Below are 25,307 nucleotides of genomic sequence, written 5' to 3'. Positions count from 1 at the left end.
GCAGTTCCCAGGTGTGCGTGTGCTTCATTGACGCTCTGGCTTGGCACATGTGTTGGGGTATGAAGACCCCGCCACTTCCACACCACGGAATATCTCTTACTATAATAATAATAATAATAATTTATTCCATCAATAATTTACAAAGTATAATTCACAATAACTTTTTCGGAATTTACTGACCACTATTACCAGTAGTGTGGCCAGTGATACAATCTAATAATAATATCAATACACTTAATCTAGAGTCCAGCAACTTAAGTAGTTATTTAAAATCGAGCCTCCAATTGTGGTGTTTTCTTTTTATTTTATTTATTTTTATAATACTACTGACGTGAACCAGAGCTGATAGGTTTCTATGAATATCCAAATATTGTTGAATAACGCCGGCCAACAGTGATTTTATTTTCAATGGTTGTCCAACCTGTTCAGAGAGCAAAGTTCAGTTTTGCTCTCCGACAGAGGTTTGTCCAAATTGTGCCTGACTCAGTCATGCATTAGCCGGCATCATTCTGGATACCCAGTATCACAATTCATCAGAAATAAATACTAAACTATCCATTTACAATTTACTATCCTATCCACATTGTGTTTTCCTATATTTTGTTGAAACTGTTACAAGTGGCTGTGTTGTGAAAATTAATAGTTGTGATTGTGTGGTAATTAATACAAGTGATACAAGTATTGTGTTGTGTGTAACTAAACTAACCTCTATCTGGGTAAGCTAATCCAATTCTAACTTTTCCTTCCTTCTTGTTACTGAGTGCACTAAATTATTTTACTGTAGAACATTATACAATATATATGTAGGTATTCATTATATTAATAACTCAACACTGAACAACAGCAATTAAACTACAAGAAGCACATCAATAATAATAATAAAATCTTAACAATAACAATAACATATTAGCAATAACAATAACATTTTAACAATAACCGTACCAAATCAACAATATATCACTCAACACATGTAACAAATAAATAATGAAATAACAAATATATAACTTTTCCTTCCTTTTTGTTACTGAGTGCACTAACTCATTTTACTGTAGATCATATACAATATACATATTGTCGGCGAATAAACAATACCGCCTATCTGCAATTTTTGGGTGAATTGAGTTATTGATGCCAGCGCATTCTGTGGATGAAAACACAACCTATTCCGATCAGTTTACTGTTAAAATCCGACAGATAGCGCTTCAGGAGCCTCTGAAACAATACCGCGTATCATAATTTTTATGAAAACACCGCCTAACTACGCAGTCGCCATTACAACGTGCTATGTAACAGGTGAGCTCCGACTTATATAACTTCTACAAAATTAACTTGTTGGTTTTATCACGTTTCTTAGTCTAAGCTTAGCAGTTATAAGTTATAGTTGTATTATTAAGTATTAGCTTTACTTGAGTTCAAAGGATGTCGAAGATATTGAGCGATAAAAATATGTAAAAGTAAAAGTAAAAAGTAAAGAATGTCTTATTTTACCAGGCGAAGTTAGGGCTAAGAAGCCCTCTCTAACACTTAACCTGGGGACCAACGGCTTAAAGGTGACTTCCGAACCACCACCAATGGCCGGGCAGGCGGGCCGCTTGCAAGGACAGGATCGCTCAGCGGTCACCTGTCCAAGCAGCAGCCACGCTCGGCGTTGCTTGATCTGGTTATCTTGCGATAACCGCCGTACCCACTACACTGCGCCATTGGCACAGAAATATGTCTGCAGATAAGCGGTATTACTTTCAATGGTAAGGTGTAGTTAAGCGGTGTTGTCAATATGGTTGAATGGATTTATTTTCACTATCTAAATAAAATAAAATTTTTGTCTGTACATTGGTCGGAACAAAAAAATTCATGTTTACTTTTTTCTTTCATACACTTTTATAACCGAAAATGACATTGAAAAAATGTCTGTCTGTCTGTCTGTCGAGTTGTCGGTTTGCCTGTAACGTTTGAAAGTCCACTTTTCTTACTTTATAACTACAGAACGGCTGATAAAACTTGTATGAAACCTTTTATTTATGGCTTAAGAGCAATGCGTACTAACACTTAGGCTATAGAAAATGTTTGTGCAATATTTCCAAACATAATGGCGGCACCTTAAGTAGCGTATTTTTGAGTTTGAGGTTCCCTTTTGTAACCTTATAACTTCAGAATTTCTGAAAAAATGTGCAAATCTTTTTAAATGGCCCAAAGACATGCAGCTACATTTAGGCTATAAAAAATGCATGCAAGACTTCAAAGCAAAATGGTGGCACCTCAAAGTAGCGTGCCGTGTGTGTTTGAAGACCCTTTTCGTGTCCTAATAACCACATAACGCCTGATAAATTTCCATAAATAACTTTAGGGCATAACGTACTTATGCTTAAGCTATGCAAAAAATTCATGAAGGACTTTAAAAAAATGGCGGCACCACACATAACACAGTTCTATTTTATTATTATTGCATTTTAACACTTTCTTTTCATTTTTAACCATACAAACTAATTTATTGTTCGTTTTTCAGACACTAATATGGCACTTAATGAAGAGGAAATTTACGAAGAAATTCTCTATTGCAGTAGCCCGACATTGGGCAGTGAACTAAACGATATTTTGATAGATGCATTAGTAGAAGGTAATCTATAGTACATTGCGTCAATATCGAAACATTGTAAATTGTAATAATTTTAATTCCACTTTGTTTTTAATTTTAATAACAAATCAATTTAAAGGTCTCTGCGGTGTTATAGACCACTTGGATAAGGGCATGGTCGTTTTAAAGGGAGTGGATAAAATATAAAAGTTTAAAACTAAAGATTATTGTTCTTAATTTTAGATGGAGTAAATAAAACAGAAGAAATTGGTTCAAAAAGTCAACATGATGAGACCAAACCATTGGATGATGCACCAGATGCTAAAGCGTTTAATGATGTAGCCAGCTTTGATGAAGGTATTGAAAATGTCATTGGTAAAATCAGTATTGTAAAATGTTATATCAAATGAACCCATGTTTGTAATAATGTATAACATGTATGTATTCATGAAGAACACAGCAATTAAATCAGACTTGGTAAACTAATTTATGATAACTTTTTGATTACTATAACAATTTTGTTTCGTAGGTAAATCCAAAATAAAATCATATGATACAGTTAAAAATGAAACACTTTAATGCAACATGTAAATGTCATAGTATTTCACTTAATATAGATTTTTTTATTTACAATATAATTAAATACAATTAATAAAAGAGGTGTTTTTCTCATCTAAATAGATTTTCCTAATAAATGTCCGCTGTCATTACAATTACAGCCTAAACCATTTCCTTTAAGAAAGTCGTAATCATATTGAAATTATATGCTTCATAAGTAAGTAAAATATTGGGCCTAAGTATTAGCTTAATATTTTAATATTAATTTATATATATATATTTTTTTAGGTGGAGAAAATATACTCATTGACGAAATGTTAACATCCAACATTGAGATGAACTTGGATAACATGCCTATTGTTATAATGCCAGAGGGTGTGGATGCAGCTGACTTCTTAAGTGAAGTTATTGATGTCAACATTGAAAAAAATTATGAAACCGATTCACTTGAACACAACAAAATGTGTTTTTTTTCTGGTGTCATCGAACCTGAAGATGAGTCAGAAGTATTCGACGTAGAGGCAAATCATACCAGAAATGAAATAACTGACCAGCAAGACGATTTAGTTAATGAATTCAACGCTGAAAACATATTCGAATCAAGCTCTGATACAGATAATGTTCCATCCGACTTAGAATACGAACCTGAGGCAAGAATTGAAAGTCGTCAACAAAATAATCCTGAAAACGTTCCTTCCGACTTAGAAGATGAACCTGAGCTAATAACTGAAATTCGTCAACAAAATACTTAAGACACTTCTCTATCACCGAACCATCATAATGATGAAGAAGAGACCCCTGTGTTACCCGAGCGAAAGAGGAAAAATAACAATCAAAGTAATTAGAAAAAGAACATTAATAAGAAACTCAGGATGAGTGGCGAAGCATACTTGGGTTATCGAAGGACCAAAGACGGCGTAGTGCACCATGATAAAGTCAGAGGTGAACGAAAATTGGGACCACATTGTGGTTCAAATAAATGTCGCAATTCTAAAAATAGACATTGTTTTAGTTTCACACAGGAACAGAGAAAATCTATTTTTAACAACTTCTGGGCTGGGATGAACTGGGATCAACGAAAGGTTTATCTCGTAAACATGGCAGTTAAAACTGAAAAACAAAGAAAGACTACTGACGAAGAAAAAAACAGCAGAAGAAATAAGACATTAAATTATTTTCTGACTGCTGATGGTGTCAAGAAGCAAGTTTGCCAAAGAATGTTTTTGCAAACACTCGGTATCAAGCAGTGGACAGTCCGCTATTGGGTTTCTGGTGATCAGTATGTAGGTAAAGAGCCTCTTGAAAACCACATTTCAGCTGGGATGGTCCCACAAGGAACGACTACTAGACCATCTTCAGCCAAAAAGTTCAAAAAACCACATGCAAAAGAGTTCGCTAAACAATTTCTTGACATCATTCCTAAATTAACATCTCATTATTGTCAACACGTCTCTACCTTGAACCGATGTTTCGTAGTTTATCTCACCTTTACAACGTATATAAAGAGAAATGTTTAGAGGAGTTCCCACAAAAATCTAAATCCTTTATACTAAGCAGGTTTACCTTTGAGAAATTGTTCAAAGATATGAACTTAGCTCTTTATCAACCAAAGAAGGACCGATGTGATGTTTGTGTAGGATTTGAATTAGGCAACATCACCGAAGAAGATCATAAGATGCACATCAAATTGAAAGAAGAAGCTCGAGAGGAAAAGGATAAGGATAAGAAAGAGGCAAAGGAGAACAAATGCATTGTTTACTCCTCTGATGTGCAAGCTGTTAAACTATGCCCATTTCTCAATGCTAGTGCATTATACTACAAGACCAAACTGAACATTCATAACTTTACAATGTACAATTTGGCCTCCAAAGATGTTCAGTGTTTTTGGTTCGATGAAACAAGTGCTGAACTTGTAACCTCGGTTTTTGCTAGTTGCGTGATAGACACTCTAAAGACACAATTTGCTAAAGACCCAAAGCCAATAGTTCTTTGGTCAGACGGTTGTCCCCCTCAAAATAAAAATGCTGTTTTCGCCAACGCTCTGCTGCACTTTGCAGTTGCAAATAAAACTACAATCGAACAAAAGTTTCTGGTCAAGGGTCACACTCGGATGGAGTGTGACTCAGTTCACAGCACAATAGAAACTGCCCTGAAGGATATGCCAATATATCTGCCAAGCCAATATAATGAAGCAGCATTAAAAGCAAGGCGAATCCCCTTTCCGTACCAATCAATATACCTGAGCTATTCTTTTTTCAAAGACTTCTCTCAGCAGAACACCTTGATTTATGATTCAATTAGGCCAGGTAGTAGGAAAGGAGACCCGACTGTGTATGATATAGTGGCTATAAGATACAAACCTAACCGGAAAATTGAAACAAAACTTAACTTCAAATCGAACTATGAAGAGTTGCCAAGACGGCCTAGGTCAAACAACTTCACAAGTGAGTTTTTCCCCTTGTACCAAAACAAACTTCCGATTAAGACATCAAAATATAACCATCTGTAAGAACTTAAGAGTGTTATCTCTGAAGATTGTCATCCATATTACGACTCATTACCTCATAAAACCTAAGTGGCAAATTTCAAAGCAGTAAAATATTGTTCAAACTTGGAAAAGACTGAACTATGTACCTAACAATTTAGTGTTTTAATGGATCTCAAAGTACAATATTTTATCAGTAATAGTAATAAACAAACTATTCCTAACAAATTGTTTCAATTTGTTCCCTTTGGTAAATACCGCTTATATATGGTTACCTTATTAAAATTGAAAGCTAATACCGCCTAAGTGCAAAAAACAAAACCGCTTATCTACAACCACGAAAAAAATACGTGGCAATACCGCCTAAGTGCTTTAATAAACTGACGAAAGGCAAATATTGTATAAGATTATGTTAAAAACCATCAACAACATGGTTCCTTTGTTAGTTAAAAAAAATTAAGCGTTTATACTTATCCGTAATAAAAATAATCAGTTTTTTGTGGTTCCTGTAAAGTTACCCAAACTGTAGATACGCGGTATTGTTTATTCGCCGACGATATATATGTCGGTATTCATTATATTAATAACTCAACACAGAATAACAACAATTAAACTAATAGTAACACATCAATAACAATAATAAAATCTTAACAGTAACAATTACATTTTAACAATAACCGTACCAAATCAACAATATATCATTTAACATATGTAACAATTACTATCAGACAGTTAAGCTGCTTTAGTAGCACGAAAAGCCTACTCTTTTGACTCAATGATAGTATGAGAATGTAGGAATACTCTAACGGAACTGGAAAAGTGGAACAAAGTTGTCCTTGACAGGGTGCTGGGTCAATAAAGCATTGTTGTTAGGAATGAAATAGTGAATGCTTTAGGCAACGTAGACTCTGAAAGCCTTTTGTTAGGGTCAGAGCCAGGCTGTGGAATACAGTATAGGTCTTGTAAATTCAAGAGGGCCAGATCCGAGATAGAACTCAGGCAATCATAAACCAACTAGTCATGGGAGGACGTAAACATAATGTGTGAGTTTTACCAAACATTACCCAGTAGAAGAAGCAAAGTATGTAGAGGTTACCATGGAATAGACATATTGACAATCTTTGTGGGAGCTGAGATCAGGATTATACCTTATACACAATATATAGAATGTAAAATATACATAAAGAATTAAAGCAATAAGTGATGTTGAAACTGCAACTTTTTGACATTTCATCTTCATTCTGGTATGGGGTGGATCTAGTACAGTAAATACACAAAGGTTGTTGGTTTTACAACAAAAAAATATCAGAGTTCTTCAAGGGCTCCAGCTTTGTGGAGCTCTCTATTCCTACTGTGGTGTCAATCTATGTCTATGAAGCAATATTGTATGCATACAAAAGGAATTTGACCAGAGGTAATGATTTTCATAAATACAAGACCCATCATACATCCAACTTTGCTCTGGCAGTACATTATACTGCCTGATTTGAGGAGAAACCTTACATGGGGCTAAGTTATTCAATATCCTACCTGCTGACATCAAGATAGAAGGCAATTTCAAGATAAAGTTTAAAAGGTTGCTTTTACTTCGTCCCTTTTATTCAATTGAAGAACTTTTAAACTAGAGAACTTGGATTTTAATCAAACTAAACTTGTTGTAAATTGTATGTAACTTTTGTCTTAAACTGATCACAATTGAAATTATATGTTGATTTAAAACCTTGTAACCATGTTTAAATCTATTTGTAATTTTCAAAGAATTGTCCAAATAAAGGTAATTGCCTATTGTCAATAATAAAGTGTCAAGACCCCAGGCCTCAGGCAATCTAATATGTTTATGTCTCCTTATGCTAAAGGATAGACTAGGATTCTAGATCTAAGCATGGAGAATACACAACTAATATTTGGAATGCAAACAGAATATGTCTCTCTTCGGAAACATATAATGAAAGTGGGTTTAAGCAAGATTGATGAATGCAGACTTTATGGATAGGCAGGAGAATCAGCGGAGCATATATATGGCTGAATTGTCCTGTTGTTAGTAAAACCAGAAAAAAGTTCCTAGGGGCTTATATCTTGAGCCCAAAGGATATTAGAGAACTGGAGCCCATACATATAATTGGTTTTTACAGAAGCCTCTGTAACATTGATTTGAGGGATAAATAGAATTTAAAGGTGGCGCAAAGGTCCTTTTAGAACTAAATGCATACTTCTTAAACTATTCCCTCAATTGTAAAAAAGATTTTGGCTTTTTACCACTTATAAATTAAAATCTGTTTTGAGTATATATGAATTTATACATACATACTCTGTCTGAGAAACATCCAGCAATAATAATCTACTTATGGCCTATGGTATTTACAGTTCCGTAGTAGTGATTGTATTGTTGCCCCAATCAAGAAAATGTATAAATGCTTGGACTGAAAAAGTCTTCTTCAGTCAAAAATACTGAGCAAATATACATTGGCTTTAAAAATCTACTTCGATAAAAAAAACTACTAATTCCATTCATTGTAATCATAGTTTTCTTACTGTCCCGATCAAGAAAGTATATACATACTTTGATCTGAAAAGTCTTCTTTTGTCAAAAAGTGACTACTTGCCGTCAAAGGTATTTACAGTGCCGTAGTAGTTTTGTCTTTTTGTTGTGATCAAAAAGTATATGTTGGTTTGAAAAGTCTACTTCGGTCAAAAAGTGATTTCTTCTGACCATTTAAATCTATTTCCAGTGTAAAGTATTTCTAGTGCCAATAATCTGTTGATGGTGTAATACAGATTTGTGTCAAATTTCAACTTTGTAGACCATCGGGAAGTTAAAAAACAAAACTATAGCTTTTCTAAAGGTTTGTAACTATTGGTATGTATATCAACATGCATGAAAAGTATTTTATCTGTTTAGGTGATGAGGAATGTGTGTGAAATTTCATCTTACTAGGATAGCAGAAAGTTAAGAAACAAAAGAATAATTCTTGTAGGGTTGTCGCTGTAGTTGAGCCCCTATGGGTGGTTGATTTGTATTTTTAAAGTTTTTTTCAGTTAAGAGCATGACGCACATGTATGTAAAATTTCATTTTAGTAGGACATTGGGCAGTTGAAAAAACAAAAATATAGTTTTCGTAGGGCTGTTGCTATATTTAAGCCCCTATCTGTAACTTTTCTTTTTCTATTGAAAGCATAAGGCACATGTGTCCAATTTCATTGTTTTAGGACATCAGGAATTTTAAAAACAAAATTTAGTTCTTCTAGTTGTTATAACCCCATTTCCACCTGTATTTGATCTTTATAAAAATGCTTTAAAATTTTTTATTTATGTCATTAGGCATGCATGTGTCAGATTTTGGGATATCAGGAAGTTGGAGAATTAGTGATGGCTTTGCCTTTTATATATAGATATCTTAGTTTAAGTAAAGGAAATTATTTTTTCAAAAGTTTGACATCATTCAGACTAGCTGTTCTCTTACTCATGCTTGTTAGCATATTATTCCGTTATTTAATTCATAGAAAAAGATTTTATTAACAGCAATTTATTTACTGATATTGTGTAGACATAATTTTTTTTGTAACATCACAAGTATACAATTATTCACAAGTACCAAGTTGAACAAACACTAAAAATTGCTAGTAGTGGCAGCTGCTAGCCCATGACGAGGGTCAAAGAGGTAGGCAGCGGAGGAAGGCACCTAGACGTTTGATTGGTTTGGGGTGGGTGCGAAGTAAAGAAGGCTGTTCTCACCGGTCTCAAACTGCAATATAGGATTACTTGTCTACTTATATTATGTTGGTCTCTAATATCACTTGCAGGTGACACATCATCTGAGAATTTACGAGACATTAGTTTGTTCCAAGTGGTTAACACTAGAATATAATATCTAGTTTTTGCACATTCTTATTCACCTTATCTTGAAAATGTGTTAAATCTACTTAGAAAGTACTAACTATAATTTATTAGTTTTATTAATTTCACTTATTGTCTGCTTCTCTGACCAGGGATGGGACGAAGGCATGTTTTGAGCAGTTACAAAATGCCGGAGTTCCAGTTCTCGTGTTTTCTGCTGGTCTTGGCGATGTTGTAAGGATTGCTCTCACGCACAAAGGACTCCTCACATCAAACGTTCACATAATTTCCAATTTTCTCAAGATAGAAGATGGCAAAATAGCGGGATATATCGGTGAAAATTTGATACACGTCTTCAACAAAAATGAAGCCCATGTTAAAAACACTCCTTATTATGAGGTATGATTTGTTTTTAATATAGCAATTTCAGTATTTGGTTTTATCATAATGGATTTGTTAGCAAGAAGTATACACAAGGATTGGTATAAATAATGATTCTAAAATGTTATTGTATCCTAAAAAGCAGAAAATAATTAAAAAATTACTTTTTCAGGGTGTTTTTTTCAATTGGATTAAGGAGGGTAAAATAGTTCATACATTTATTATATTCATTCAGACAATCCCATTCCCAATCCAATCTCATGCTAGAAATTTGAACTATGTTCCTGATCTACGAAACTATTGTAAATTTAGATAATCCCAAATTTTGTCTATTTTTTTGCTTTGAAGAGATTCTTATAAAGTTAATTTGATTTGAGTTCAGTGACAAATTTAGATGGGTAAGAATTCAATTTATTCCTGTAAAATCCCTGATACTATCAAATTAGTGTCATCCACATATAAACAGTTATATAAATTTTAATTTCAATTTACAGCCATCTCAGGTCATATGGGGAGAGAACACAATGGCACAAATCCAAACTCAAATTGTTAAATCTATTCAAAATATCTTGTTACTGATATTAAGTGTTGAATGTTGGGGTTTTATTATTATTGTAACTAATTAAAATAATGAGAACCAAACTATTTTTAACATGCTTGTGTTTATAAACTTTTTTTGTATAGATTGAACTGTTTGCAAGGATCAGATTTGTGCATTTGGGTTCATCTTAAGAAACCTTAATTTAGTGTACCACTAAACCTTTGTTATCATTTTAGACTCCTTTCTATGAAGGATTTTTTCTTTTTAGAAAATTCCCTTAATTTACGTCTTTTGTTATGAATTGTACTGTGTAAAACTGGTGATAGAATGCACTAGAATGTTGGTTAAACACCAGACAACAGCTGCACTCCATTCATCGTTCTTGGCTTCCTGTTATCGAGCCGAAACTGGTTTTTGCAGATACTGAACACTATTTTGGTCTACGCTGGTGCGTTTGATGGGTTTTTCTGCATGGGAAGAGTGCCAGTGCATCTCTTGAGACTGGCATTTAAACTTTGTTCCTGTGTAATGTATGACTAATTGGACTTTTATTTCTTTGAAATAATGATTGCATCTGTGTTTACAGTGAATTATTTTTAGTTATATATTAAACTAGTTATAAAAATAGCTAACCCAGATGATGAAAACTTAGATCAATTCATCAGCAACTTTATAAAACATACACCAAATATATAAAAATCTTTTAAAGGTAAATTCAGGTTTTATATTTTTTGTCCTACATTAACTTTAGAAACATAAATTAATAGAAATAAAAAAGTTCTAGTTTTATTAGCACGGCTAGGAGGAAGTACAGAAATTTATATTCAGCATTCTAAGGGTTAAACTACTCACTCAAAGATTCTTGAACATGTCAAAATGTGTCATCTTTTAAAACTAGTTGGTTGTAATACTTAAGTTTTTTAAAAATAATAATAAAAAAAATTATAATTGTTTTATTATATCCAATATTGCAAGAAAAAATATGATGTTTTATAAGAAATTTAAATTTGGCTGTTGTATTGGAAAATGGTTAAAAAATTTTAAATTCTAAATTTATATTATTAATTTTCACTAAAAAGTAGTTAACCAAATGTAAATGTTCTTGGTGTAGTTGTCACACTGAGTATGGAGGGCGCTGATCATTCTGTAGATGGGTTATTTGAAATGCAACCCATTAATGAACAGCATTTAGTTTATATTGAAAATACTACATCCCAGCATAAGTGATAAAGAGAAATATTTCATTGTTTTCTCAACCTTTTCTGCATATCATTAATATGGGTTTTTAGACTGGAGAGTTTCAAAATGCTTACAAAATAGTTAAGATGATTCCAGTCCATAAATGCGGTTCTAAATTATATCCGATTTTAAACTAATTTCTTTAATAGTAACTGTAGCAAAAATGCTTAAAAAATGTATAAACATTTAGTTTTTTAAAGTAAATAAATAGCTTACATATATATTTTATCCAACATCTAATACAGCTTTAGGCCAACTAAAAATATTACAGATGCATTATTTGAAGTATCTAAACACATCTCAAATAAATTTGGTGCTAAAAGGAAAATGATGATTACTTATCTAGATTTTGTCAATGCAGTTGATTTGTAGATAGATCAAAACTGATTAACAAACTATAAATGGTCGGTGTAAAGAATACAGCTCTTAACTGGTTTCAGGATTATTTTAACAATCACTTACAAATTGTCTCAATCAACAACATAACAAGTAGACTTACGAAAATGTTAATTATGGCATTATACAAGGCAGCACTCTTGGACGTCTTTTTGTTTTAAATTTATATCAGAATCAGAATCTCTTTATTAACATGAACATTGAGAACAGTTATGCGTCAGAATATACATATGATACATGGTAATAATACATGATTGTCATTTATGGTTGATTGAGTTTTAGTCTAAAGTCTGGCTGATGTCTTCGGTGAATTCTTGAACAGTGTAGATAGGATGTTCCAATAACCACAAATCAAGTTTCCTCTTCATTGCCTTTCCAGTTAGTTGTTTGAAGGAAGCTGGGAGGTGATTGTAAAGTCGTGCTCCCATTGTTGAGGGTTTCTTGTCATGAAGGGCAGTTCGATGTTTGACTGGCGGTATCAGAGACACATTCTGGGTATTGTAGCAATGTGGTTGTGTTACCTTGGGAAGTCCAAGTTTGTCCACATGTAAAATGAGTTCTTGGATATACATCGCTGTGACTGTCTTTATTTTTAGTTGTTTTAATGCTGGTCTACAGCTGTCCCTGGAATCCGGATTGGTTAGAGATCTTACAGCCGATTTTTTTTATTTTCAGCACTCACTTCAGGTTTGCTGCTGAAGTGCTGCCCCATACAATGACTCCGTAGCTTCCATAAGTGCATGGTATGCGATTTTCGCTGTTTCTCAACTGCTTACACTTTTTAATCTTTTTATTACATAGGTGGTGGTGTTGCAGAGGCTGTCAAAATGTGGATTTCAGGTTAGTTTAGCGTCCAAGGTTAGACCCAGAAGCTTGGTTTCCTCTTCATTTCTTATGTCAGGCAGCACAGGCACTTGTCGCCCCTTCCTCCAAAGTTAATCTGCTTCGTCTTGGATGGATTTGCGGCTAGGTCATTTGAAGAGCAGTAGTCATAGGTTATATTTAAAGCTATATAGGCAATTTATGCTGAGGTCTTCGGCGGTTTCACTTTGGAGCAGGAGGGTTGTGTCATCTGCCATCATAACTACCGAGCTGAAGACTTTTACATAGTCAGGGAAGTCATTGGTTGAGAGTATAAACAAGACAGAGCCGAACACAGATCCCTGAGGGACTCCTGTAGTCTTTGGTTGCGGTTTTGATCTAACTGTCTATGTCACTCCATTAGTAGTGTGGTTCAGCTCCACTAGTTGGCTTTGTCCTGTGAGATAGCTCTCAAACCAGGTTTTAGGAGTGCCTGTTATTCCCAGTCCTTCATGTTTATCTAGAATGATCTTATGTCCTATGAAGCCAAATGCTTTGGAGTAATCTAGTAGTAATGCTGTTGTGCACTTTCTTTTGTCAAGATAATCTATAATAGACTCTACAAGATCTATCATGGCTGTGGTTGTAGACTCCTTTTATGAATCCGTGTTGGCTTTTGGTTAGAAGGTTTAACTTCATTAGATGAGCCAGACGTCTTTTCAATACAATCTTTTCCAGTATTTTTGAGAAGGTAGGAATAATTGAAATGGGGCGGTAGTTTCCAATTTTGGTTTTGTCCCCCTTCTTTAACTTTGGGTACACTTTAGCTTCTTTAAGAGCAGAGGGGAATATTCCTGTTTGAAGAGACCTGTTGATAATAGTAGTCAGTGGTGCCAGAACAGCATCCACACAGTGCTTTACCAGTTTTCCCGAGATTTCATCATTACTGCAGGAGGCGTTGTTTTTTAACTCAGTTATTGTATCTTTAACTTCTTGTTTGTTTGTCAGTGAGAAAGTCAGATTCTATTGTAATGAGGATGGTGTACTAGTTATTACTTTACTTTTGGTGTTCTGTCTGTTTGCTTTTAATGTGTTTTCAGCTATACTAGCAAAATATTTATTAAACTCCTCTGCAATTTCATTAGGTTTGTATAGTTCTTTGCCTGCAGTTACAAGTTTCATGGGCTGGACTTCATTTTTGCCTCGGTTTGCTGTTCCTTCTTAGTTTATTACCTGCCAGACTGCTTTAGACTTGTTGTCTGATTGGAGATTTTTTGGGTTGCTTGTGCCTGTTTAGCTTGCTTTAGGTTGAGGTCATAACACTTCTTCCTCTCAACCATGATGGTTTTTATCCTCTGTCCGCCCAGTTAGCTCATACCTATGAAGAGAGTTGAGATAGTCTTGTTTTAACTGTATTGATCTTCTGTCTATGAACTTGCACTTTGTTTGTCCCTCTTTGCTTAATTTTCTTTACAGGGCATGCTGCGTTAAGTTTCATTGTCAGGATGTGTAAAAAAACATTGTAGGATTCATCCTCTGTCTCTGACCCTTCTCCAGTCATGGTTTGAAAGATATATTTTCAGCCGATCCAGTGATTTTAATTCATGTGCCTCCTAAATTTATTATTCTTTTGGGTTTTATTCTTGGCAATGTTTAATGTACAAAGTTGGCCTTTATGGTCTAAAACAGTCACTTCGAAATTGTAGGTTTGTGCAGATGCAATCAATAGAAATGCATGAAGAATGGGTTATTCTAGTGCTAGGGAGGTTCAGCCTTGTGATGTTGTGAAGGCAAGAGTCTCCATCAATCTCGTATTGCTTTTGTTAGGCACTAGACTATTGATGTTGATGTCCTCAGTGATTATTAACTTGTGGTTATGGGGTGGGAGTTCTTCGATTAATTGCAATAGGCCATTTAACGCTTCGTCCAGGTTACCTTGTGGAAGTCTGTATATTCCAATTATGGTTAATTTTGAGCTGCCTATTCTAAATGTGGTGGCGGCGAGTTCACACACAAGTTCTTCGCTGTGATTTGAAGTTGCTAGCTCTAAATCGTTATCAGCATCTTCCCTCTGGTATACTGCTACACCTCCGTAGTCGTGGTGTGCTGTGCTAAATTGTGACACTAGGTTATACACTGATAATCCAGTCGATTTTAAGTCCATCTCTGAGAGACTGTTCCATCAGCACTACTATGGTAGGTTTAATTTCAGCCAAGATTTGATCTAGGTGGTCTCTTTTATTTTCAAGCTTCCTAATGTTTTGGTGGAGTAGTGTTATGCCTGCTATATTGTTGCCTGGTTCTAAAAAAAAGTGAGATGTTCCATTTCTGCAGCTGGAAAATGATTTTTAAATTAGTTGGCCTTGAATTTTTCAATGTTTGTTTCATAAAATTCTGCAAAGGTTTCTGAGGGTCCTAGTTTAGTAGCAGTAATGGGTGGCCTTCTTGTCAAAGTGGATGGCACAGAGATGGGTGTTACTGGGGCGGGTGCTTCAGTGGGTGCTGAGGTCACTTTTGTTGACTTTAGCTGTTTATGTATGCATTGAGATTTGCAGAGAAATGCTGAATACATTCTTCTTTGGACTTGACTTGTGTTGTTGCCAATCACTTGTAGCGGAGTTGGAGTTTTAGCGCAGACCTTAATCAAGGGATGTTGGTCCAGTGTTTTCCTTCTGGTTTGTCTTTCTCCAGGTGTTGGGTTGGGGTGTTGGTCTGTCTGGGGGTTGATCAATTCTGTCAAAGTCCTGTTTAATTTAATTGCAGGTTTGGCTGGTTCCTGAGGTCAGAGATTTGCTGCTACATTCTGTCAAAGTGCTATTCAGTTTTTGATTGCAGCTTTGGCTGGTTCCTGAAGTCTGAGATTTGCTGCTGCATTTTGTCAAAGTGCTGTTCAGTTTTTGATTGCAGATCTGACTGGTTCCTGAGGTCGCGGAGAGGCTGCAATCTGTCACATTTGTCACTTTTTGTTGGGAGGTTTGGCTGTCTTCTGAAGTTGAGGCCTTAATAGCCATTGTCAACTGATCAAGTTTGGTTTTGATGTCAGACATTTCTAGTAGCAGGGATGTGGCATGGATCTGTGGTGTTTTCTTAATATTTCTTCATTGGAGGAGGTCTGTGTCATAGAGCTTTTAAAAGTCTTAGTTTTAATTTCTTGGTTTTTAATTTTATTTTGCAGTAAGGAAATAGTTTTTTCAAGCTCTGCTATTTTGTTTACATAACCATCTATGAATTGACTCAGTTTTAAATCATGTTCCTCATAAAAAATTTGCGCTTTTAGGTGAAGGTTCTTCTCTTTGGTGAGTTGAGCTTGAACATCTGCATTTAGTTGTATGTATTCTATTTTATCATCGTGTTTCTTTTCTTCATTTTCAATTTCCTCAAATTTTTCCTCTATAATGCTGAATTTGGTCCTTAGCTTGAGTGTTTCGTCTTTTAAGAGCTCATTTTCTAAAACTAAGGCAGACCCTATTTTGGCAGCCATTTCTAGTTTATCTTCTTGACGGCTTGAATAGTAAACTATTTTCGATTATACTAGTTTTTAGTTCTTGAATGGTATCTGAGCTATTTTGGGACAATGAGTCAATTAATACTTGGTTTGATTGTTGTGGTTTGCTGTCTGTCCTACAGTGTGAACATTTCCATTTTCCAATATATTGAGGAGTCCTTTTTTTAGTTCTTTTCTATGACATTTTGGCATCCTGCATGGTACCAGTTTTCACATAAACCTGTGCATTTTATGCCTGAAAATTTGACTCCAATACTACAATTACCACATCGATATTTTGTGGGCATTGTATTCAGTAATAAGAATAACTAATGTGTTGTTAAAAATTTAAATATAGGAAATTATACGTCAGTGGAAAATTGTTTCTATTTGCAGATGACACAGCCTTTGTATCCACCAGCTTGATGTGGGATGAGGTTTATTACCTAGGGCAAAACCAAATGTTTATCTATTTACCTAAGAACTGCTAGTTATCTAAGTCGAAGGATTCTAAGGATGAATGCATGTGGAGATTCGTTGTCGATTTCCTGCAGTTGTGGAACCTTAGAAACTGTGAAGCTGCGTGTAAATATCTGGGTGTTATTATGGATCATAAGCTTAATTAAGCCCCATATGTTCTATATGTAAAACAGAGACTTTGGAAATTGAACTATACCTCACTCCAGCTAAGTCAGGTTTTGACAATGGACCACCTGAGGTATGCGTACTTTGCTTTTGTGCAGTTGGTGAATCATTTTGGCTTAGGGTGGCACATCCTCCAACATACTAGAGTCCTTGCAGTGTCTCACAGAGCTATTATTACAACTATGTTGAAGAAAAGTCAAAAATATTTCTCTAACCAAATCTTTACTGAATTTTCTGTGATGATTATTCAGTAGCTGTACGTTAAAACTTTTCTACTACACATCCAGTGTAACAAGAGCTCTATTTTTACGGATCTGATGCACAACTATCCCATGAGAAATAGATTAAATTTGGACTTTTATGTCCCTAGACTTAACTGCAGTAGTGAGTTTTTCTGGCTCATATTCTTTATAGAAATTTACCACACAACATAAAAGAATGGGAGACTGGGAGCATTTACTTTGTTTTCTGTTTTTCTTTGTGTAAGAGCACTATTGAATTGTAATATTTGAAATATTCTTAAGAGAAGTAATAATTAATTTAATTTAAGTAAAAGCTAAAAATGGACTGTCTGATATGAGCTTTTTCCTGCATGGAAAAAGACCACTGGTCTTTTTAGGGAATTATTTCATCATTGTTGTTGTATTCTAGACTATTTTTTATCTGAATTGAAAATAAATCTGATTTGATATATTTGAATGGGCTCAAATAATTATTCCAACACAAATGTAAGTGATCATAAGATTTGTTACATTCCAGGAGCTGACAGGCCGCACAAATGTCGTTCTGTTGGGAGATTCAACAGGAGACGCCATGATGGCTGATGGTGTGTCTCACAACAATGTGCTCAAAATTGGTTTTCTCAACACAGATGTGAGTTATAAATAAATATGAATGCCTTATTCCCTTATTTGTCATTTTAGTTATTATATGAAAAATGTGAGTGACGTTATAAAAGAATGTGAGAATGTTCTCAAGCAAGACACGTTCTGACGTGGCTATACATTGCTTAAACTACACCTATCTGTCAGACCTGTACCTGATTGTGTGGGATAACATGTAGTACAGTTGGCGTACTTACAATGAGACAATTGTTAATAGACCATGTTTACTGATGTTAACTCATAGTACACTGTAAATGTTTTATGATTTGTTTTGAGTTTAATTTTAAATATATGTTTTGATGAAAGTTTTGTTTACATATTAATTTTCATTTCATTTTTAAAAGTCATTAATTTTTCGTATCTTGTTCAAAGTTGATTAAAACCTTTTTAAAAGTCTTTCTTATTGTGGAATAATGTATTCTTTTTGTGTTTGTTAATATTACAATTTAATAAACTTTAACATCAATCCAGTTCTCAAACATCAAAGATTGACTACTGATCCAGATTCGCGCACTGCCACTAAACAATGGGTTCACTGGTGCAGATCATTCAACAACTTCTTAACTAGTATTGATCGTACTCTCTCCGAACCAGATAAACTGAAGATTTATCACTGGACATAAGAGTATTTTAGTAATTGTGACAACTATGATGATGCCATATTGGTTCTCAAATGTATATTTATTAAATCTGTCGAAGTGTTTTACAAGACACAAAATAGCTACACGAAGGCAAAATTCATGTGAATCTATCGACCAGTATCTTCAAGCTGTTTAGGTATTAATTAAGGTATGTCAGTTTAAAGCTGATACAGCAGATAAAACCAAGATGATTTTGTACAGGACACTTTTATCAGTAGTCTTCAACGTCTTTTAGAAAAGTAATTGTTAACTCTTAAAGAAGCTCATGAACAGAGTTGCTGTCTTGTACTTGCCTGGGAACAATTGTTATCTTTCAATTTAGGCCTTCAATTTATCAATAATTTTCACCTTAGAATGAAAAGATTGCAATAGGGCAAAATTAGCTTGGGGTAAAGTTGCAGCATTAGCAGTTTCTGATGCATAAGTATCAACTTGAAATGCACTTGAGGATCAGTGCTTTACAACAAATATTTATATATCACTCTTCAAATCTTCAAAGGCCTGAAATGCTCCCTGTGATAAACGAAAAGTATAACAAGCAAGAGAAACTATTTTATCTGAAAACTAAGGAATAAGAGATGCGTAGTGAGAGAACATTTACCTAGTGGTTTTTTCAGTGAAGCAACGTTCTTGGGAGGAGGCTGTTTTCTCAGAGGCTCTATCTGATTAGGATCTGGTTTTAATAGACGTATTATTATTCAAATTTCCCAATATGTTGATAGAATATATGTTGATAGATCTGAACTTCCTTGCTGCTTCATAAATAATTCCACATTTAAGTTGTGCTTATTTTGGATTTTCCATAATCCAAGTAACCATGTGTCTTTTAAGTTTCCCAATTGAATTATTGTATCGATAACCCTACAAAATGAAGTAACACCATTAGTTGTCCCAAATGGGATCTATTTAAATTGGTACAACTGTCCCTCAGCATCAAAGACAGTTTAAATTTTATCTTCCACCTTAATGGGCAGACTTTAGATTAATAGTGCGGAAGACACCATAACTTGTGTTCTTTTCAATAATTTTGTGTAAATCAGAGCAAAACCATTCTTCTGTATAGAAAGAGGATCAGGCAATAGCTGAATCTTTATGTAAATAGAGGCATTACCTTATTGGTAATCATTTCAAACTGATATCAGATCAGACATATATTAAGTATGATTTTATTAAGTTAAATTATGTATATTTTATATTTATCATTGTTAGGATAAAGTTTTTTTCTACAAATGTTAATTATTGCTATTGTTTTTGTTGAGAAAGTTTGGTATGTTTATTTGAAGTTGTATTTATTATTTTTTATATTGCTTTATTGTTGAGGTGTTTACTCTTATAATAAAACTGCATGGACTTGACCACAATTTAATTTATAAAATAGAATTAGTAATTAGTATTGAGTGAAAATGCAGACTAATTCTAATAGGGTTTTTACATTTATGAATAAAATGATTTGTAATTTTGTTGTTATTTCAGAGAATAAATAAGTAAAGTAAAGACATCTGTTTGATAACAATCACCAAGGCAAAGTGAAGAATAAGAAAAACATGCAATAGAGATTAAAACAACCATGTTTTCAGTACGACATTGTTACTTGGAAAGAGCTTCACGTATCACTTTATCATCCGGTATTAGTCAACTTCATCATTGAAATATGTTATAAACACTTATCTATCTCTTTGAAAGAGATAAGGCATGTAACAGCTTTGTGTAATGTTTGTGCTTTTGTCAAACCAAGATTCTACCGTCGCCAAGGCTACATAAGGTTGCATCTCCTTTTAAAAGACTGAACTTAGATTTCAAAGGAACCCTGCCTTCCATAATTAAAAATTGTTATCTTCTGTGTATTGTTGATGAGAAAGCTTTTATTTAAGTTATGTGAGTTTGATGATGTGTTCCTTGAACATGAAAGGCCTCACAAAAATAAAATTCAATGATTATTGGAATGTTTGTGTTTAAATAAGTATTATATTTCAATAAGAAGAAGCTGATAGAATATATTACTGTATCAGTTACTGTGCAATATATTGATCACAACCGTCTAAATATTCTTTCTGGAAATGAAAACATACTATTTTAAGAAACTGATAAAAGTTATTTTAGATCTTTATAGCTAACATGGCTAATGTAAACATTATCCAATGTGGTCATATTATTAAACTTCAGCATATATGGTTTACTTTCCTAATAGAGCTATGGTAGCTCTTCATAATTGCTGGCTTGTGAAGTACAATAATTTTTATGTACATCAGTGGTTATGGGGAGGCGTAAAAGATTTTCAAGGGAGGCGTCAGTGAATTAATTATAATAATAGGGATGTGCTAGAGGGGGGTATGGCTTGCATGTGATTCTTTAAATTTGAACAGTGTCTGTTTATTGTTTGATTCATGATGTATGCTGGTTTATTAGTAGCGTACTGTAGTTTGTAGAACCAGTAAACATATAAAGTGAGACAAACAAGTTTTGTGTTTTTTTAGTATGCCTAAAATGGCTAAATCGCCGCAAAATAAGATTTTATAGTGCTGAATATGTTATATTACAGCATTTGGTAAGACTTAAAAATTAAATTAAACAGCATTTTCCAGATTTCAGTACTAAGAGTAGGCAATTTTAGTCAATAAGAAATTTATTTAAAATCAACATGGATATAATTCCTGACCACATATAAGAACAGGCAATCTACATAAAATGTGGAAAGCAAAGGTAGAATTCCAAAATATGGGTGTTGAAAATTTTGTGTTGAGATATCTTCATGTTTATCAGCTAGTTGCTTTGGTAGTGTAATTTTCATCCACATACCTCTGTGAATTGAAGTCTGAATTTTAGACATTGGCTAATTTAAAGTCAAAATAGAACGTCGAAAGTGAGCTGCGATGTGCTTTGTCGTTGCTACAACCAGATTTTATAAAAAAATCATTTTCTTAGTTCTGTGTTTTATTGACTTATTAAAAAACTTGCAACAATAAGTGTAGGCAACAACTTTATGTTTAAAAAAGGTATGTTAGCTAACATTAATGATGATAGTAGAAGGAAGGCATGATGAAATATAAGTATACTAAGGGAGCCACAAAGTCTGAAGGTTGAGAACCCCCACTCTACATCATTATTTTAGGACTAACTGGTGAATTTGATCCACATTAGTTACTAAGTAAATAGCGTTTGAGTGAATTTCCATGTCACGTTAAAATATATCAGTGAGAAAATTTTGATTGCATGCGTTGATAAGAAAGTTTTATGTTTTGTTGTTTTTTGTGCTTTTGTTTTCTAGTGTGTTTTGAATCACACTAGAAACAATTAGTTTGCAGCATTCAATTGTGGACTATTGAAATTGTGGTCAGGGAAACCACACTAACACAGCCACACCGGATCTAGATTTAAAAAGAAAACATTTTGAATGGAATATATGGTGTGGTACTCATACAAATGTATATCAGATTTGGGAATTTATAGAAATGAATATGAAATGACAGTGTGGAAATATCTAAAACTGTTAAAAAAATAAAAAGTAAACTCAACTAAATAAAGGATTTTGGATACTATTGTACAAATTATACAGACTCCCATGCTTTTTAATATGGAATTATTTAAATAAAAAACATCTAATTCATTGTTACTATACTATTGTTGCAGATAGAGCAATGCCTGACCCAATTCAAGGACCTTTTCGACATTGTCCTTACTGACGACCAGACTATGGATGTCCTTAATCACATTCTCAAATTTGTTCTTTAATTTACTATTTCCAATTTTGTTTGACAAAATCTTTTTTGCAAGCAACTCTTATATTTTACATTTTAACTCGAAGTTATTTATTTACATTACATTACTATGTAAAACAAATTCTTGATTCATTACATTCTGCTATTAAATGTTTTGTTCAAGTATCATTGTTTTAGGTAAACCTAGATGTATTGGTCACTCAGTTTCTTGGTAGAACACCTTAAAACCACCATATTGGATCTACAATTTTGGAACCTCTTTAGACCCATACTAACTATAAGTTAATTATATAAGTTAAAACTATGTTGTCCTAAGCAACACATTTTTAGGGAAACACTGAATTTTTACATTTTTACTATATTTAAAAAGTTATACTATCAATATTAACAGATTGAGATTCAAGCCTCATAAAATAAGTTAACATAAAATTCGTAGAACAAGAAAGTTAATATGAAAATGATTACTTAGGTGATAAAAACAACTCAGATCTCATGGAAGAGAGTAAAACAATTTCTTGCTTGAGTTATACACAAATTAAATTCACATGTTAGAATGTGTTAATGGATTTACATCCTGGACACCTGCATCAGTATCTTATGGTGCTCGTTTCCACAAGCGACATGTTTCACATACTAGGTGTCCTTTTCGCATTTAAAGGAAGTAGGTTGGGCTTTTTCCTCTTTTGATACACCTGCCACTGGAGGAGGGAGCTCTTTGATACAATCTCCTGCATTAGCCTCCTGTGCTTCATCCTCCACAGCATTGATTCAAGGAGACAGGAGATTTGGCCTGCCACAAAACTCTTCAAGAACTTTTGAAATTGAAATGGAAAAAAATTAAATGAAAAATGTCTTTATTAAAGAAGCAGAATTAGGGCTAACAAGCCCTCTCTACCACTCAACCTCTTATTGTATACAGTAAATTTACAATAGTTTAATATAATTGCGATAAATTATTGACAAAAAAATTATAAAATACGTTTTTAGGCTAATTGCAAAGGAAACCATAAGCCCTAAGAGCTTTGACAGTTGGGTTTCTTTATAATTTTTGTAAAAGTCCCAAAACATGAAAAACAGACTAATGTTTTAGGCCAAGTCAGATTGTGGCTAACCATAAATAATGTCAGTGTTATATAAAAATCATAAAAATGTTGTTTTGATAACCAAATATTTATACTAGTTTGTAATACCTAAATATATTATCTTTTAATGTAGTTTTTGAATAGAGCTGCCAATTTTACAGGTAACAAAAATGATTTACTAATTATCATAAGCTACTTACTTTGTGGTTGACAAGGAAGGCAACCAAAACAATATTCTGCCATCTTGATTTATCTCCAAAGTGAACAAACAGTGGAATAAAATAAAGCCAGTGAGTCCACAGGTGCAGGGGTCTCTTGACAATTCTAAGAACCGTTTGTCAGGTTTCTAATACACATTAGGTATAGAGAAAATACTAAAATGAAATATCAGTATCGAAATTCTGGGTCTGAGGAGGTTTTGTGAGTATAATATGATGTGATAAATGGACAACTTGTTATGCTAAATACATTGGATTGTTTTCCATTTTAATTCTTTTTTATTCCAATCCGTTTCATTTAGCTTTTTTGTACTCCAGACAGAAATTAAAGCATTATCAATTGATGTTTTGTTTAAATTTTATGATTGATGATGGTTGGTTTGAAAGGAAATCAGGATTTTAGACAAAGATTGTGTTACAAGAATAGAAAGCTACATACAGAGATGTAGTTGCTTAATACTATGTATTAAGTCTTTTTACATCCGAAGACGAGGATGTATTCCAATCCACAAAATACACTGTATACCTAATTAGTCATATACTTCTAGTTAAATATTTGTAAAATTTGATTTTATGAACAATCATGCAAAAAGAGTTTCCATGTGTTGACTGTAATAAAAATTAACAGTATATGTGCAAATTAATATAATATGAGTACAATTAGTTTAAAAGTCATAAATATATAATTAGTATTGTTTAATGTAGATACTAAGATTGATTTTACATTAAGCAAATTGTAAAACACAGGTCTTTGGAATATACATATGGAATATTATTTTATTGGCAGTAATACACAGCAAGGTTTTTAATTTTTTGTTTTAGTTTTAAATATATATTTTGAATGAAGAAAGATTAAATTAATGGTCTTCTGCTTTGTATTCAGCACAGTCTGCAATCATACAGTACAACACCACATATACTTGAGAAAAAATAAATTAGTTCCAACGTTGTAAATTCAAGATGACAGCCTAAAAGATCAACTGTGTCGAAATAAATCATTTATCCAACATAGATTGACGGTGCTTCCATATAAATACTTGAAGAATTGTAGAAAAATGTATGCTATATATGTATAAACACTTATATGCATGTACACTACAGGTTGCATTGTCAAAATAATTATCTTCAAAACTTTACTAAATTATAAATTTTGTATTTTCGTTTACAAAAACGTTGCAGTTGTTTTTTTAATCTCTTTCTTCCTCTTGGATATAAGGTTACAGTGACAATCTGAGGATAGCTGTATTGCTTAGAGTTTGTGCCTGTCTGAACACGGCTACAACACTTAGAGTTAATGTGCCTTTCTGAGGACAGCTACAATTCCTAAGGTTGTCAAAGCTGCAGGCCCAAACAAGCTGTAAAGTAGAAAGTTAAAACAAAAAATAATTTTATTTATAGTGTCAACGCAAATAAAGAAATGCTATCTGACAAGATTTTTTATGCATTTGAGATTTTTTCAAAGAACTCAGGAAGAGTTAATCTGTAGTAGGATAACTTATATTGCTGCTATAATTTGGTGCGTACTAATGAGTATGATATTGCTTGGTTAGGCACAACATTTATTTTTCTTTCACAGTGATTCAAGTTTAATAAAAATATCTTTCATAAGAATTATGAATTTATGCTTTTGAAAAAATGATTGAAAACTAACAAAAAGTTTTGGCCTTGTGATTCAAGAAAGTAAAATTTGTCACTGGCTACACTTCTTATATTTAGTTTATGTCAAAGCACAGTTACAACTTCTAGAGTTAAAATCAATTTGAGGACAGCTACAACACAAGTTAAAGTCTCTGTCTGAGAGCAGCTACAATTCCTAGAGTTAAAATCAA

General features: G+C 33.4%; 2 protein-coding genes across 5 annotated transcripts in view; both read left to right on the top strand.

Moving 5' to 3' along the window:
• Nucleotides 1-23,744, top strand: part of LOC124362523 (7-methylguanosine phosphate-specific 5'-nucleotidase-like) — a 42,560-nt gene extending 18,816 nt beyond the window's left edge. For both annotated transcript variants that reach the window (XM_046817105.1, XM_046817106.1), the window contains 3 exons: nt 9,603-9,849; nt 17,697-17,810; nt 22,090-23,744. In XM_046817105.1, coding sequence (XP_046673061.1) covers nt 9,603-9,849; nt 17,697-17,810; nt 22,090-22,191 — 463 coding nt within the window. In that variant the 3' untranslated portion in view covers nt 22,192-23,744. The remainder of the gene's footprint in view (nt 1-9,602; nt 9,850-17,696; nt 17,811-22,089) is intronic.
• Nucleotides 1,744-9,594, top strand: LOC124362522. Of its 3 annotated transcripts, none has more exons than XM_046817100.1 (3): nt 1,744-2,614; nt 2,816-2,929; nt 3,419-9,594. In XM_046817100.1, exon 3 carries the CDS (start codon nt 4,596-4,598, stop codon nt 5,637-5,639), a length of 1,044 nt encoding a protein of 347 aa, XP_046673056.1. In that variant the 5' UTR covers nt 1,744-2,614; nt 2,816-2,929; nt 3,419-4,595; the 3' UTR covers nt 5,640-9,594. The 3 variants fall into 2 exon arrangements, with proteins under 3 accessions (XP_046673056.1, XP_046673058.1, XP_046673057.1); XM_046817101.1 differs by lacking the exon at nt 1,744-2,614 and having other exon boundaries at nt 2,646-2,929.
• Nucleotides 23,745-25,307: the final 1,563 nt, after the last annotated feature.

Source organism: Homalodisca vitripennis, chromosome 5 (assembly GCF_021130785.1).
Source record: "Homalodisca vitripennis isolate AUS2020 chromosome 5, UT_GWSS_2.1, whole genome shotgun sequence".
In the NCBI taxonomy this organism is placed as follows: Eukaryota; Metazoa; Arthropoda; class Insecta; order Hemiptera; family Cicadellidae; genus Homalodisca; species Homalodisca vitripennis.
This window is presented reverse-complemented; position numbering and strand designations above follow the sequence as displayed.